This window comes from Dipteris shenzhenensis, chromosome 9 (genome assembly GCF_047967505.1).
Source record: "Dipteris shenzhenensis isolate YYH24624 ecotype China chromosome 9, Dip_SZ_1.0, whole genome shotgun sequence".
Lineage (NCBI taxonomy): Eukaryota > Viridiplantae > Streptophyta > Polypodiopsida > Gleicheniales > Dipteridaceae > Dipteris > Dipteris shenzhenensis.
In genome coordinates this window covers 4,162,130-4,178,982 of record NC_141604.1, presented here as the reverse complement: position 1 = coordinate 4,178,982, position 16,853 = coordinate 4,162,130, and the positions used below count along the sequence as shown (strand labels likewise).

Here is a 16,853-nt window from a genome sequence, read left to right as displayed (position 1 = left end):
AACTTTAAGCTTGTGGCTACTCCATTGGAAAAGGGACTCAAGCTGAGTAAGCATGATACTGCTGAAAAGTTTGATGGCTCTTTGTACAGGCAGTTGGTTGGCAGTTTAATATATCTATGCTCCACACGGCCTGATATTGCCTACGCCACAGGGCTTTTGAACCATGCATTGTCCCATGATCATACATTGGAATGCAACAAAGAGGCTTCTTAGATATGTCCATGGAACTCTCTCTCTTGGCTTGCATTATGCTTTAGATTGTAATCTAAAGCTGAGTGGTTTCACCGACCATGAGCTGTTGGATCTCCTCGTTCTGCAGGAGGTCCTCTGGAATGCGGACCCCCTTCTGGGGGAGACCTCGGTGGGGCTGATCCAAGTGAAGCATCACTGGAGAGTGGTCTGACATCATGGTACCTGCCAAAATCTTGGTAGATCTGCCTCTGTGTAGTGCCCAGTCCCCAACATAGAAACGGTCTAGTCTCTCTAGCAATCCATCGTGTCTCCTTTGTCCAAAGGAGAAGGTGTGGTGCTAAGTATCTAGCTATGTGAGCTCCAACAAGGCCCATAGGTCTGAGTAGACTATTGTGGTGCTCTATTTATTTGTAGTATATCTCACCTTTGATGCTTCTACCAATTCCCTCTTTCAGTCCATGTTATTCTTTACTCTAGTGTGGTGGTTTTCATGTGTATCAATCTATCTTGTTCCTTCATGTCCCAAGCCTAAAGCAATTTTATTGGCTTCTTCACCTACATTGCTCAAGCTAGAGAAGTTCGACCAAGCATGGGTACATCGGCTTCTTTGATGCTCAAAAAAGTCCTTGGCCTCAAGTGACCTTCTTCTTTTGCTCAATCCTAGATGTTGAGCTACATGATATCTTGGGTGTAAGGTGCACTTTGATTAAAAAAAGATTTACCCATATTGAACAGCATCTATCATAAGCATCTCTATTGGAGAACATGTATTTAGAGCCTTGATCGCAAACTATTTCATGTTAGCTAAAAGTTGTTACATGGCCTCATATTGGTGATTTTGTGAATGGGACATAGGCTAATTGAGGAGGTTGGATAGAATTTTCTACGCAAAAGTTACAATGAAATGTGGAATATAGGGTCTAGGATGACATGTTAGAAGACTATGATCCTTCCTAGAAGAGGAAGGATCATTGACCCAAAAATGCAAGCCCATGCACTACAGGGCAAGCTTGTTTTTTGGGGCTTCACACCAAGGATGACGTGTGAAGCAGCTTCTACACCATAATGTTTTATGAACTCTCTAATATTAGTAGACATGGTAGCCCTGTTGAGTTGGATCTTCATGTTTGCTTCTCTCAGTGAGTTATGGATGCAGCAGGGTCTTTAAGTTTGAGGCTGAGAGATGCCCATTGAGGTTTTGTGATTACACATTCTGGGCAAAGATCTTCCCTTCTACCCAAGCTAGCATCAATACCTTACAATGTGGGCTTGCCCATTGTAGCCTAGCAATCAGTGGAGAGCAGAAGGAATGGTCTCCTTGGTGGGCCTAATCTTGATATTATCTATTTGTTTAGATCCATATGGTATCAAGGACAAGAGGGATCATGTAGGACATCTGAGCATCTTAAATGCTCTTGTTAAGACTTGGGCTCTAGGCATGTCTAACATTTTCATGGATTGAAGTATCTGGTGGTCGTATAGTCTCCCTAATTAGTTCCTTGCGGTTGCTTCAAGGGGTTTTATGAGCAGCTACAAGCCTGTGAAGCGGGTTGCAAGGGACATGTGAATGGAACCCTTGTGGATAGCTGGTTTGTACTTGGATTTCTTTAGGAGTTCAATTCTTGAAGAAAGGAAGATATATAAAAGATGCAGCAAAATTTTGTAGCTGCCAAAAAACATAAATTTGTGAAAAAAACAAATTGTCTTATATCGAATTCAACTATTACAAAGGTCAAAAACATGATCAGATTTGGACCATAAAGAAACCTTGATATAATATTTGGTTGAGTTATCTAAATATGAAATCTGGAAGAAGGAAAAGACCAGTTTAGATAAGGAACCTGGGAGATAACAGAAGAAATTCCTGATATAAGCATCAATAGTGAGAAGTTGCTCTTGTCAAATTGAAAACGGGCCTTTAGATAATACTGTTACACACAACATTGATGATTATAGCCGTTTGTGTATATGAATCTGGAGTTGAGGTACTCTTAGAACTTATCTATAGAAAAAATTTATTTCTAGGAGAAAGAACATGATTGTCGAAATGTTTCTAAAAGAGATATTGAATGTGTACCAGGATAGTAGACTGTAAGCCAGCGTCACCCAAGTGTAAGAAAAATGTGATGATCACAATCTGGAACATGCATGTACTGCTTCTCAACAGACAATTAGGCAAACAATAACATGCTCAGATCCCAATTAACGCCTATTTTTATTTGATACAGATAGATATTATGCATCAAGAGATTTTATTATCATGCTGACAATCTACGGGTTTGAATTGAGGGAGATTTAGACAGTTGAATCATACATAACTGCTGAATATAGTTGCACATGCTCATACATGTGTGTGTGTTGGGGGGGGTATATAATAATTTGGCACATGGATTTACTGCCTACACAACACATATAAAAGGCAACAAATAAGATGGTCTACTCGCTACCAACAAATTATTTGCATATATTAATCAACAATCATGCTGACAACCTAGAATATTGAACGGACACAGAATGTGACAGCTTCTTGTAGAAACACATATGTGAGTATAGGTGTATATATCTATGTATAGGCACATACATGCATACATACAAACATATACATGTGCGCATGTCTATACACATTCGCACATGAGCACATGAATGTGTGCGCAAGCACGCACACAAATATTTATTTGAGTTAGTTGCATCTTCTACCAGGTATATCCTTCCAAGTGACGTATGCCAAGAGAGGCAAAGCATGTTGAAAGAATTATAAGGATTTCAAAATGAATGCAAGAAATCACATTCATGGAGTTGGGATATGCAAAAAGTCTCATACACTATGTGAGCACAAACACTGGTTGTCTATGAATTCCCAAACTCTCTAGGGCATACTAGAAAAGAATAGAGACAATCCACAAAATATTTCTCATTGGGAGTTGGGGATCAAAGTACAAGCCCCTTATCCTATCCTGTTAGAGGAGATAGGGATGATACCTCTTGAAGGGGAAGTGAGGGCGCACCTAGACTCTCTAGGACACACTAAATAAGAATATAGACAATCCACAAAAGATTCTCATCGAGGAGTTGGGGACCAAAGTACAAACCCCTCTCCCTATCCTGCTAAGGACCTTTGTGTGGTGGTCTACCCTCACCTCCTAGATCCCAATGAAGATCCTCATGGGGGCACCCTCAAACAAAAGGCCAAAGCCTCCCTCATCATTTCTTCATGACTTGGGGATCAGTGTGGCTTGGCTCTCCTTGTCAAGACCTTAGCTCTTCTCTGAGTGGTAGGATGCTTCTTGGGCCACATCTCCAGCCGACAACACCTAGTCGAGCCTTGCTCTTTGGAGGATGTGCCTATCTCCCACTACTATAGACCAGTACCTGATGATGTGGATTCTGCATTGGAGATATTGGCTAGTATTATGGATTGGCAGATTTGAATTGTCAAATACACAAAGTCCTTAGATGGATCTTAGGTCCTCCCTTCCCACAATTTAACCAGTACTTGGGCAGACACCATTCATACTTTGATGGCCAGTTGGGCTAGCATGGATCCTCTCAGGCAGCCTCTGCTAGAAGGCCAAAACCTCCAAATACCAAGAGGGATATCCTCCACACAAGGGTCTACATACTGACTAGAAGAAAAATAGCATTGTCTAACAAAACCCACTACTTGCATTGTCTCCATGTGGGCATCAAAAAATACATTAGATTCAGAAGATTTGATCAATTTGTCTCCAAACTGCACACTAAAGAGGGAGATATGGACAGAAATGATGGTGTTGTAGCCATGGGATAGTGGGACAGCATGGATTTAAGATGGCAGTATGGGCTATCCATCTGTCTAACTACCATGCAAAAGCAGTGAAATCCCATCACTTGCTGAGCTCTACTCCTCCCTTGCTGCCCCCTCTCAGCCTCTCCCCCTCCCTTGCTGCCCCCTCTCTCAGCCTCTCCCTCAGCCTGAGGCTCCTCCTCCCTCCCTCAGCCTGCTCGTCGTCCCACCTCCCTCTCCTCAGCTCTCCCTCTACCCGGCCTGCTCCCCTGCCCCTTCCCTTCACCTCTCCCTAGCTTGCCCTGCTACCCCGCCCCTCCCTAGCCTCTCCCCCTACCCCCGCCTTGCTGCCTTGCCACTCCCTAGCCCTTCCCCTACCGATCCCCCGCCCCCTCTCACCAGCCCCTCTCCCAGGCTACAGGCCGCCCCCTGCAGCTCTCCCTCCACCTCCCCTTCAACATTCTCACCCTCCTCCTCCCCCCGTCCTCACCCCATCTGCTCCCTCCTCTCCCCCTACCTAGCCTTCTCCCCTACCTACTCCTCTCTGTAGCCTTCTCTAGCCTTCTCCCCTCCCTACCCTCTACTCATCTCTGGCTCCTCCTGCTCTCACCCCTCTCCTCCTCTCAGCTCTTCCTCACTCTCAGCCCTGAAGGACAAATTGATATGTGTAATGGGATCATACCTAGGGTCATAAGGTCTATGGTTGTGAGTGTGTGTGAACACATGGTATGTGTAGGTGTGCCTGAGTTAGGTGTGACTGATGATGTGTCAGTTAGTAGGTGTGATTGAGTGAATCTAGGTGTGTAGTGTGTGATTGAGAGAATCATGGAAGTGATTGAGAGATTTGTGGAACTAGTGAAGATTCTGGCAAAAGCCATCAGTCTGTGGCTACAGGTTTTTCTTCTAGATTTGATTCATGACATGCAGACAAGGTTTGTGCATGACAGAAGTATATTTGATAACATTTTCTCATTTTGGGAGGCCTCAGAATGGGCCATGTAGAGCCGCCAGAGATTGGCCATTCTACTCTTGGACTTTGAGAAAGCTTATGACAAAGTAGACTAGGATTTTTTAGAGGGTACTCTATCCCGCTTTGGTTTTTCAGGTGCATGGATTAGAGGAGTATCCTCTCTCTACAGATCAGCCCATAGCCAGGTGCTCATTGGGGGGGTAAGAGGGGACAGGTTTCAGATTTCCAGATCAGTCCACCAGGGATGTCCTCTTGCCCCTTTTCTTCTTCTGTTTGTGACGGAAGCTATGAGTATCTACCTTAGATCTCAAGCTGATATTTATGGGCTGAGGCGTCCTATCCGCTGGGAAGAAGAGCTCCTGGATAGTGAGCTGGTAGATGACACGGCTGTTTTTTTGGATGCCACCCCTAGGACACTCACTTCCTTCCAGACAGCCTTGGATTTATTTTGCACGGCTGCAGGTGCACACATTAATTGGCATAAATCCAATGGCTTTTGGATTTGTGATGGTGACACACCGGATTGGGGTAATGATATTGCCTTCACTTGGGTACAGAGGGGTGTCTCTATACCTCTTGGCTAGCATTTCCTCTTGGCACATTTGGAGAGCCAGATGTACTGAGGCCTTGGATGGCACCCAGATACACCCATTACAGGTGTTCACGGGTATTTGGTCTGACACGGTTCACACTTTGATAGCCATATGGGCTAGCATGCAGGGCCCTTCATGGGCAGCCTCTTCTAGAAGGACTATATTTCTTCGAGTTTGGAGAGGTTTTCCCTTTTTCTCAGAGGTTTCTACCGGATTGATATGGCACTATCAGCCTCAATCCTTTCTTTGTGGCTCTTGAGCTTTTCGTGCATTGCATGATGTATCCCGTATGGAGCTTGCTCTAACGGTTCTTCTTTAATACTTAATAGAATTCTCTTTTTGCAAAAAAAAAAAACGTATGCTTATTGGGAGGAGGTTTCTTTCAGGTGGTAATTGATTCTCATGATGCCACTGCTTCAGTGCTTGAGACTAACCCCTTGGCGCCAGCTTCCAGGAGGATTTTTAAATCACCCTTCACTTTGGGTTTTGATCTTGTTGAGGAGGATAGCCAGGTTACCTCTTTCTTTATCCAATTTCCCAGCCTCCCTCAGGTGTACCATTGACACCTTGCCACTATTGGAGCATTCTGAGGTGTGGGCACATAGATCCCCCCCATCCCTAGCATGCCTTCATCCTCAGCGGAGGCAGTTAGGTCTGATGGGGTGCCTAGAGTTAGGGTCATTGTCACTGCCCCTAACATTACAAATGACCATGTTATGCTTCAATGCCCTAATGGCTCCTTCTTTTGCCAGAGGATTGGGATTACAGGATTTGTAGGACCTTTATGCCCAAGGAAGAAGAAAAGACCCAAGAAGTCTTGTGGTGCAACTCCTCCTCGTGCCGCTCCTTTGGCTCCCACTTCTCTTTTGGTGCATCCTACCAGAGCTCCTTCAGTAGCACCGTCAACTCCCATAGCGCACCCAGGACCCTCCTCACAGCCTACACTAGCTGCCCCCCTGTTGGGTTGTAGCCAGAGATGTTGCTCCTCCACCTACAGTTCAAGAGGACACCCCTAGTGCCCCGGGCTCCACTTTGATTTTGGCTGGGGACATTCCAATCTTGGTTGCAATTAAGACAACCATTCTTCCAAGTACAAATCAGGAGGCACCATCAAGTACCTCAGATCCCACTAGAGCTACCTCCACCCCAGTGATGGTTCTTATGCAGATACTTTGACACCTAGCCCTCTACTCGAGCATCTCCCCTCCTCTTCCATTCTTTGTACTTTATTCATCGCGATAGAGGCGGCTTCATTCCCTTCACCTTCTTTGAGTGCAGGGATTCTACACACTCCAGTTACAAACCTGGTGCATAGGAATTCATTTTCAGTTCTGGTAGATATGGCAAAGATTGTGGAGGAAAAGTTTGTGCCCCCCACTTTTGGGGATGATGTTATTGGATTTTCTATCGACAGAGCATCTCCTTACGCCATGGGTGTTGGGGTTCTCTTCCCTGTGGATATCCCTCCCCTTAGTAGTCTTGGTAGGAGGTTCCCACCTCAAGAGTGGTTTGTTTCCACTATCTGATCAAGTAAGGTGTTCCATATGCCTTCCTCCTACCGATGAGGATTGTCACATGTAACAAACAAGGCCTTGGTGGTGTACCCTAGCACCACTGTAGGTAGCTCATCCGTAATTAGCCTCATCCAGGTGTTACTAGGGGTCCCATTGACATTCTTATCCAATAACAAAATTTGGATGCTAGGAAGTCAAGTAAGATGATTTCAGGTTGGAATCAAGAACAGAACATGACAATGACGGTCATCAAACTGTGCACCCTATGTAACTCAGAGGCTAAAGTATGAGCGTGTTCAGAGGTTGATCCAAGCACTCTCATGGCTTGAGACTCAACATGCTCAGAGGCACACATTATAGCATATGGATCCATGACTAGCTCATAGGTCTGGGAATACACCACCATCTTGGAACTTTGCCAGGCCTGATAAACAAATAGACCTATCAAAGCCAATATATGGCTCCCACAATACATCCCCCTCTAAACCTATCAGAGCCAATACATGGCTCCCACAGTACATCCCCCCTTGGCTTCATAACAGGACCTGTTAGGAAGCCACACACCAAAATAGGAAAACCAATACATCTTTTTAGGAGGACTATCCAAGGCAGAGGACCTTTAGACCCAATGAAAACCAACCACTCGATACATATCATTTTAGGGGGACTACCGAGGGTAGAGGACCCCAAAATAACATCAAGCATGTAGTAAAAATAGATCTCTTATGATAAGAGATGTTCTCCAAGTAGCCACTACACATGTGTGCACATCCCTACGAGTCAATGACAATGTCGATGAAGCACTAGGTAGGAATGCCCCAAAATATGTGTCGGCGGTGAAGTCCATGGGTAGCTACATGGAGCAATTACATGATGACTCTCAAAATGCTGGAAGGAGAGTTACCAATGTTGAAGTAGAAGCCTCAGGTACCACGACTAATCGGGAAGTCAATCAATGCGAAGTACCTCAACCACCGATTGAATAAGCAATGTTGAAGAAGTCACTTGTTGATGTAGAGTGTTCTACATCAAGCTCAATGTAATGCACTAATCAGAGAGATCATTATAGTGGAGTGTGTCGAAGTAGTATCGGAGAACTCACATCTAGCTCGGGAAGTCTTCACCAAACTTTGGAGTAGTCACATGAAGGAGTCACCGCAATGTAATGTCAAGAGCTCACATCAAGTGACGGGCAGGCAGCGTGGACAGCAAGTGAGAGTAGAGCTACTGAAGTGAGTGGAAGCAGGAGCTGCATGGGCAGCAGAGCTATGTGGTCAGCAGAATGGCGGGCATAGCAGCAATGTGAGCAGATCTAGTGCTACGTGGATAGCATGAGCTGAAGCTTGGAAGCGATCCCGAGGGCAGATCATATGGCTGGTATGGGCTGTTGTATGGCGCTGTTGTATGGTGCAGCAGCAGCATGTGCAGATCGTACGGGTAGTTGAGCTGAGACGGAATGTTTGCAGAAGATGGCGCACATTTTGAGGCTGGCTGTACGGGCAGTATTGCAGAAGCGTACAAGCAACAGGCCTGTTGTATGGTGCAATAGTCCATACGGCTGACTGTACGGCCTGTTTGCAGGTCGATGGAAAGGCATAGGTCCAGGCTGAGAAGGAGGGCACCGATGAAGAGAAGCTCAAGGTGGAGAGGCAAAGGAAGAAGAGGAGGAGAGAAGGTAGCTTCATGTTGGTGAAGTCCTTTCTTCAAGATCTTCAATAGTGAGGCTCTTCTCCATAAGAGCTCAAGGAACTAGAATGGAAGGAGCTAGCCTCTCCATAGGTCTGAGATGGGCTTCAAGGTCCTTGAGGAAAGCTAGCTTTGATACCATATGAAGAGATCTAGTAGCTAGCTAGGAACGGAATTGAAATGTGGAGAGCATAATGAAAGGAAAAATGGAAAGGAAAATGAAAGAACAAGTGCTAGGCAATGATAACCAAAATACTCACATGATATAAAGCTTGATGTTGATTGATATAATAGACAATAGAAAAGTACAACACTATATAGTGTGCCACTAGACTCTAGAAAGTCACAATGTCTATGGGATATCTCCCAATATGACATGTGGCATGTCTAGGACTCACTAGACTATAAAACCACTCCTAGACCACCTAGAACACTCATTTTAGACTCACTTTGGCTTCATATTCCAACAATTTCTACCGCTCGATTGCTAGCACCAGGAGACGTGATATTATCAGATGTGAGGTTGGAGTTCGCTAGCAATTGGAAGCCCTGCAGATGGAAGAGCAATAGAGGCCTACAGACGCTTGGATTCAAGAGCGGCTTGCTCTGCAAGCAAGCACTCATCAATAGACACTGTTAGATTAGAGAGTAGAGTATGCCTCTGCAGCAAGGGTTCATCAGTAGACACTATTAGATGAGAGAGCAGAGTATGCCTTTCATGCAAGAGAGCCGTTCTAGACTCAGATGGGAGGTAGAGTCAATAAGAACTTCTTCTCTACTCTTAGCACCAAACATAGTAGGGAAAGTGTCTCATAGCATGTTGACTCAAATGGGGTTTTACAGATTGATCCTAATGCTGTCATGTACATTGCTACAGATTTTAATGCCTCCCTTTTGAAAAGTAGATCTTGAAACACTGGCCAGCACACCTGCACTTACAGGACTTTGTAAATCAGCAGACATTTCTTTCAAATAAATGTACTGGTGTTTACAAGGACACGCAATAGAAATAAATATTTGTATATGCATGAGTTTCTCATCTTTCTTTTGGTGTTAAGCATTATACGTAGAATAATTCTGACCTGCACATTTTCATGTAATCTTCTGCAAGACACTACACCAAGGAGAATATGATGTCTACAAGCTCTCATCTACATTGAGGAGACATTTTTCGATACAAAACCAGTTTACCTCTTTTTTAGTTTTGTGATATATGCACTAGTAGCTCACCTACACTTACAAGACGTGTAAGAGGGATACATATCTTTTACAAGGATGTGTAAGAGGGATACATATTTTTTACATGCATAAGTTCCTCATCTTTCTTTTAAAGCATCTTGACCTGCACTTATTCACGTGATCTCTGCGACACTACACCAAGGTGAATATGGTGTCTACAAGCTCTCATCTCAATGGTGGAGACTTGTGAGATTTTTGGATACAAGAATAATTTACCTCTCTTTTAGTTTTGTGAAATATTCACTAGCAGCTGATCTTTTGTTACGAGATGTAATAGAAGATCCTTGAGCAGAGATTTTTCTGGGAGATTTCTCATTTCTTGTTTCAGCAACCAAGGATGACTTGGCATTGTCTTCCACCATGAAGATCTGAACATATACAGCAGAAAGGACTGAAAGGATCATTGCAACCTGCATAGCCCATTAAGTGTAGGTAAGCATCAGAATAAATATGTACATTTAGTAGGTGTCCTGATGATGGATCAAAAACTCATGTTGCCACCTGTGCACCATACCTTCACCACATGGCCCTCTGAGAGCATATGGGCTGCAACCGTAGAAAGAAGATATCCAAATGCCATGACTCCTGTCAAGATCCCAAACATTGATGCACGGAGATGTTCTTCTACATTATCTGCCTGCAATGTTGATGCAATTTTAATTCATAATCCCCTTATCAATGGTCTGACTGAGTTAATTCCCCAAAGGAAACACAATTTTTAGTTGTAAAATAAAATGAAATGGCTTAAGCATCTTGAAATTCGTATATGTTTCAGAGCATTTCAAGGAAATACAGATGTATCAAGGGCTTAAAGATACCAAAGTATTGATTTCAGACAACTTACCCTTGCTCAACTTAAGCAGAGACCAAATGAATTTGAAACAGTGTGAGAAGCTGGAGAATAGAAAAGTGGCCTACAAGGAAGGAGACACTTATTAAAGAAGTTAAAACCAAACCCAATGACACTCAGTCCAAAACTGATACAAGAAAAGCTATGAAAGTCTGGCTGGTGATTTCAGTAGGTTGGTCATATTGACAGCCAATCCCATGGTGCATAGTGCATCCTAGTGGTATATGGTCATCTGTCTCTGCCATGTGCAAGTCACGCAAGAATCATAGCATCAAGTCTCATTAGTTTCAGGTGGCCCCTATATCCTGTCCACTCTCAATTTGGAATCTATGTGATGATGTTTGAAGCTGCACCATGGCAATCGAAATTGCATGTTGGGAAGTGGAATTGGAGGTATGGTGGCACCTGGATGAATTCATCATCATTTAGGTAAAGAAACTGGTCCTTGTAGGAGGCCATATTTGTGCCATGAGCTCATACCAAACATGTCCATGTCGGAATTAAAGCTGCCATAAGTTGTCTCTGATGATCTGATGTATCTCCTCCTATGTGAGGTACAATAAGTGTGCATCTAGTGACTATTGATATGGCATAGGGCGCTCTATGGATATACCATAGGAAGTGAATCACCAAGCAACATGAGAGTACCAACATTTTTCATCCCCTTGGAAGTGTGTTGCATAGAGCAAGGATGGTGCCATATGTTCTTGCCATGGAGAAAGAAAGAAGAAAGACAGAAAAATATATCAACTTCCGTGGGATGCCTCAAGGGCCTATTGGACAAAGTACAATAGATAGAATGGAAACACATACAAGCCTCAAAGGGCTGAAGCAAAGGGTATGCTAGGGCCCTTGTTGAGTGCTATGCTAAACTAGGCTATAGCTATAGATCTCAGAAACTTGAAAAACTCAATCAAAACACATACAAGCCTCAAAGGGCTGAAGCAAAGGGTATGCTAGGGCCTTTGTTGAGTGCTATGCTAAACTAGGCTATAGCTATAGATCTAGTGCGCTGCAAAGATCTCGCGAATTTGCATCTGCAAAGTTGTCTCGTGCTGTGGTGGAGGGCGTGGTCTCCTCGGCCTCTGTATCTGGTGAGCTATGTCAAGAGTGATTGGAGACTGGGAATGAATTGACAAAGGGCATCGAGAGAAGAGCCTCCCCTTCTTTTGTTACATGATAAGTAATGCCAGGTGGTTTTAGATCAATTGCAAAGGTTGGAGACCTTCCAGAGTTCCTCATTGGGAGAATTTTTAGATTTCTACTGATTTGCCGAAAGTTTTTTGGAGGAGACTTCGGAAATCATACAGGAATAGAAAGATCACTCATTTCTTTTGGCTTTCTATTCACGGCAGGATTGCAGTTACTTTGTGGATATCCAGGTTTGGGACGGACTCCATGTGCCCTCATTGCCACTCTATGGTGGAATTAGTTCAGCATTGCTTATGTGACTTAGATAGGCGAGGATATTTAAAAGGGGATTGGTAGGATTTTTAGCATCTTTTCCAAGCACCCCTTCTTCATTACTTGGGGGTTCAGTTGCTTGGCTTTCCCTTTCAAGCCCGCAGGTATTTTATGAGAGGCACGACTATTCTTTGTCTTTCTTGATTCGATGACACTTAGTAGAGTCATGCCCTTTGGATGATGTACCATCCCTGCCTTTTACAGCGGTACATGCTTCAATGGATTCTTCCTGAGAGATTTTGGCTAGCATCTCAGCATGACATATTTGGAGAGCTAGATGCATAGAGGCTATATAGTATAGACCATTCATAGGTCGACCCCTCTCATACTTTGGCCTGTATTTGGATAGACACTATACATACATTGATGGCCACTTGGATGAGCATACAATGATCCTCCAAAGCCGCCTCCGCTAGGAGACATGTGCTCCTTAGGAAATGGAGAGGCTCCTAATTCTTCTCAGAGTCTTCTACAGGGTTGCATAAGCATTTTCATCCTCAACCTTGGATTTTTCCTACCTCGTTTTGAGGAGTCTTCTTGACATTTTATTTCATGCTATGCATGTTGTATTTCTACTTTGAGCTTGTTCTCGCCAGGTTTATTCATACTTAATAGAAGTTTTTTTCATGAAAAAAAAGAAAGAAATGAAGCAACAATCCCCAATCAAAAGTATATAAAATCTGCACATGAGCTGGCTAAGATAGCCAAGGCCTATGTCTACCTAGGTGCATTTTCATACATCTTGAGTCACCATGACACCAATAGTGTATGTTCACAAATCCTAAGTCACCTGGACACCAGTAGTGCAAGCACACTTCGAATAGAGGGCATGCATCACTCATGAGATTGGAGTGACAATGTTCAAAACACAGTAACAGCCCTTTTGGGTGGTAGACATTAGAGAGGATGAGTGGGCAGGTTCTGAAAGGTGTGGAGAAGTTGTGAGGAAGTATACCTCTTCCAATGCACAAAGATACCAATTGTGACTGCTCCTCGTAATGAAGACCTGGGTCCTCTTAAGCAGAGCTGGAACCCTATACATATGGCTAAACCTCTTGTGACTTCTCCTCTTAATGAAGAGATGGGTCCTCTTAGGAAGAGTTGGAGCCATATAAGCATGGCTATACCTGTCATGCTCTCGTGCATAATCCTGGCTAGTCCCATTGCGCTCAGTGCTGAATCCGAATGGTGATCCTGTGTCTCAAAACCACAGTTTGGAACAACTGGGTTGTCTATCCATAAATGCCATCTACTTCAGTACACTATTGTATATAAGGCAAAGAAAAAGAGACTCTTTCCTAAACCTTGTCATACCATGTCAATGGACCTGCAAATTCATCGTGATGATGGGCATCAACCGGCAGAGCTGTATCCTCCAATTGATATACAGATTGTAAGAGAAATCGTCACCAATGACAATGTTATAGGTATGTCTACTCTTATTGGTCCCAACAAACCTCACAAAAGTGTCCTCCCCGCTATAGCTAAAAGCACCATGAGGGATCAAGGAAGAGGCGGACCTCATTTCAATGGACAAAATTAATGAAATATCATTTAGATGCAAGTAAAGCTCCCTTTAATGCAGCCAATGCCCATTCAATTCCTACACCTGATGCTCCCATAATGCACTCTGTAGCTCAACCAGCTAACAACTTTAGTATTGTTATAGAAAAAGCTACCTCTTTTCAATGCCAAAATGTGAAGCTGCAAAGGGAAAATGGGAACTTTCTTAGAAGTTAGAACCCAAGCATTCTTTTTCGGAATGATGGCTCTGAAGTGAAGTAGGTTATATTCCAATATAATCAGAAACATATCAATATTTAAAATTATGGCTCTGAATTTAAGTAGATTATATTCGAATATATCAATGGGTCTATTACTCTCAAGGAATGGCTGGACAAACCTCACTAAATTCTCTCCTTGCACTAACGAGGCTAAGATAGCAAAGACTTCTCGCAAAAAAAGATAGCAAAGCCTCGTAGCAACTTGAAGGCCATGTAGATGTACTTCTGCTATATGCTAAAATGGCATTGCCATAATTGAGGTTCACAATGGTTTCATGAAGAAACATAAATATGAATGATCCAGGGGTAACTCCCACCACATTGCCATGGCCAAATATACAGCAATGTCATTGAAGTTGGAGGCTTGATGAAGAAAATTATTAGACCCAGAAGCGCTTTCATCTAAGGATGTATCAATCTGATTTCTACAAAAGAGGTAGTCTTGATTTCCCCTAAAGAAGAAGACATTTCCGGGTTTGGTTTTGATCCAAAGAGGCTCAAAATGGTTTGCCCTTAGTATAGTCCTAAAGTCCTTCCATCGTACTCAATGAGGAAGCTCTAAATATTTGAATATACTAGTTTTGCTTTCGGAGGATGTGAGAGGATAATTAACTTGCAAAATCTGAATGAAAAAAGTCTGAATCATGGATGACATTGAGTCCGAGATTCTATAAATCCTCCAAAGGTATGGCCGTGGACGTTAACTTAGAACGGCCTTGATAAACTCCATTGCTTTTACAGAAAAGTTCTTGGAAATTCGTGTAATGGTTGAATGACATTGCGATTGTTCTTGTCAATAGAACCGTGTCTGAAAAGAAGCTTTTAGCAGCTCAATGGAATGTTTGTTTTTGAGGCCCGATAAGGACAGAGTCTGATTCACAATCCTGATCATGACGTCAATGCACGTCTACAACAATAAAATTCAAGAGCGACAATAGATAGATAGACAGTAGAGAGAGAGAGAGAGACCACGTACTACGTAGGCCAGCGAGAGCGACACAACACTACCCTCGCCAAACACAGCAGCCAGAACCCGTAACAGACAGTATGCATAAACGAATGCCTTTGTCCTGCTACATGACAAAACAACTGTTTCTAGTTGTAATCAGTAAACTTGAAAACCTTAACCTGTTTAGACATGGTTGAGATAAATGCATACAATGTAAGATTTCAAAATAAATCGATTCATTATTTTCAAAACTCCTAGGCTATAAAAAATAGTCTTGAATGCGTAACGTATTGTTTCTCAACATCACAAAAGAATGCCCCTTAACACAAAAAAACACAGAGCTCACCAAATGGTACCACTGAGGCTGTAAAGGCAAGCAGAAGTAACGGTTTTCGCCCATAAACGTCAGATAATTGCCCAATTAGAGGAGTGGTTATCATGACTCCAAATCCTGTTATCTGAAAGAGACCAGTGCCACCATAAGAGGTACCTCGGGACTCACTATCCGGCTTCAAAGGTCTTGCAAGTTGAGCTTTCTCATGTAAAGCCATTGGATCAAATTCAGCTCCACGTAGTCTACACTTGTCCGTCTAATGGTGGCGTGAGTGTGAGGATGCTAACTGGATCGTTTGTCTTTTACGCATAGAGGGATACTTTAAAATCGTCACTTTGGTTTCAACTTAGTACGGTGCCAATGTCAATTAAAAATGGTGGGCTGAATATCTACAGCTAGAGGCCGTGTAATGAAACGTGCCGTATGTCTCGGTATGTTTGAAATGGTTAACAGACTTGTAATTCAGAAATGCCATGTTGGGGTCTTACCGCCTGTTGCAGGCTTGTCAAGTATATTGCTAAACTGCACTCGTTCAGTCCAGGACACAAAGCGTCCATAGTAATGTCCGTGATACTCGGAGCCACTATGAAAATAGCTAGGGAGTGTAGAAACAGAGCTAGCAATAGGTGGCTTACAGGCAGAAGCTCATAAATCCTTGCTTTGGCTATTGAAATCATGCCTTCCATGCTATGCACTCGAGAAAAAATTACTCTGGGTGGAGTTTACGCGGGGCCGAGAGAAGGTTCGGAATGCATGAAAGCGGGCTCAAGAGAATGAAGCAGTATAAGAGTTGGCGATCAAAGAGCGCTATGGAGAATATAACGGATCAGCCAAGAAGGTAGCCTGATCAAGACGAGCACCCATCTTCGTGATGGTTTTGCGGGGAGAGGTGGCATGCATGCAGGGGGGAAGCGTTGAGCTCAGGCAGCGGTTTTTGGGATGAGTATAATGCACGGAGCTTTGGTGAGTAGTGGGAGGAGGAGCAGCTTTGGGGGGAGGTTGCTGTTGCGAAGCAATGAAGCAAAGGTGAAGAGGGTGGGATGGCAAGAAAGCCGAAAGAAGCGCAGGCCAAGAAAGAGTGAAGGTGGAGCGACGTGTAAAGGAAGCTGTATGAATTTTCTATGATGATGCGCGTCAAAGTGGGAGCTCATGTTAACAAAGAGATCTTCGCAGGGTGACAAACCTTGAAATCCCTGTCGAAAACGATGTGGGTCGTCGACGGATAAAGAAACTTTTGTTTTGTAAGGATCGTTGTAATAAGTAGACGCAGACTCACTCTGAGAGAGAGAGTGCACGTGAAGGTGGCGACTGCACGTCGTGGTTGTTGCCAAAATCACACGTACATAAACTTGTATGTATATGCATATGACCTATACATTTACGTGTATATATATGTTTCCGGGCGCAATTTCACAAAAAGAAAGTGTGTGCCTGTTCGCATGCCACGCTTTGGCTGTTTCGATTTCATCCACCAACCTTCGGGTTGTGATCTTTATCAAGATTAAGATTATCCTA

At 43.5% G+C, this 16,853-nt stretch overlaps 1 protein-coding gene across 1 annotated transcript in view; it reads right to left on the bottom strand.

The window, feature by feature from the left end:
* Positions 1–16,414, bottom strand: part of LOC147898102 (uncharacterized) — a 33,464-nt gene extending 17,050 nt beyond the window's left edge. The window contains exons 1-7 of the mRNA XM_087379748.1: positions 15,827–16,414; positions 15,351–15,462; positions 15,032–15,144; positions 10,472–10,594; positions 10,174–10,367; positions 2,270–2,345; positions 2,034–2,120 (exon numbers count right to left, since the gene is read on the bottom strand). Of these exons, the coding sequence (XP_087235874.1) occupies positions 2,034–2,120; positions 2,270–2,345; positions 10,174–10,367; positions 10,472–10,594; positions 15,032–15,144; positions 15,351–15,462; positions 15,827–16,024 (903 nt within the window). The 5' untranslated portion in view covers positions 16,025–16,414. The remainder of the gene's footprint in view (positions 1–2,033; positions 2,121–2,269; positions 2,346–10,173; positions 10,368–10,471; positions 10,595–15,031; positions 15,145–15,350; positions 15,463–15,826) is intronic.
* Positions 16,415–16,853: the final 439 nt, after the last annotated feature.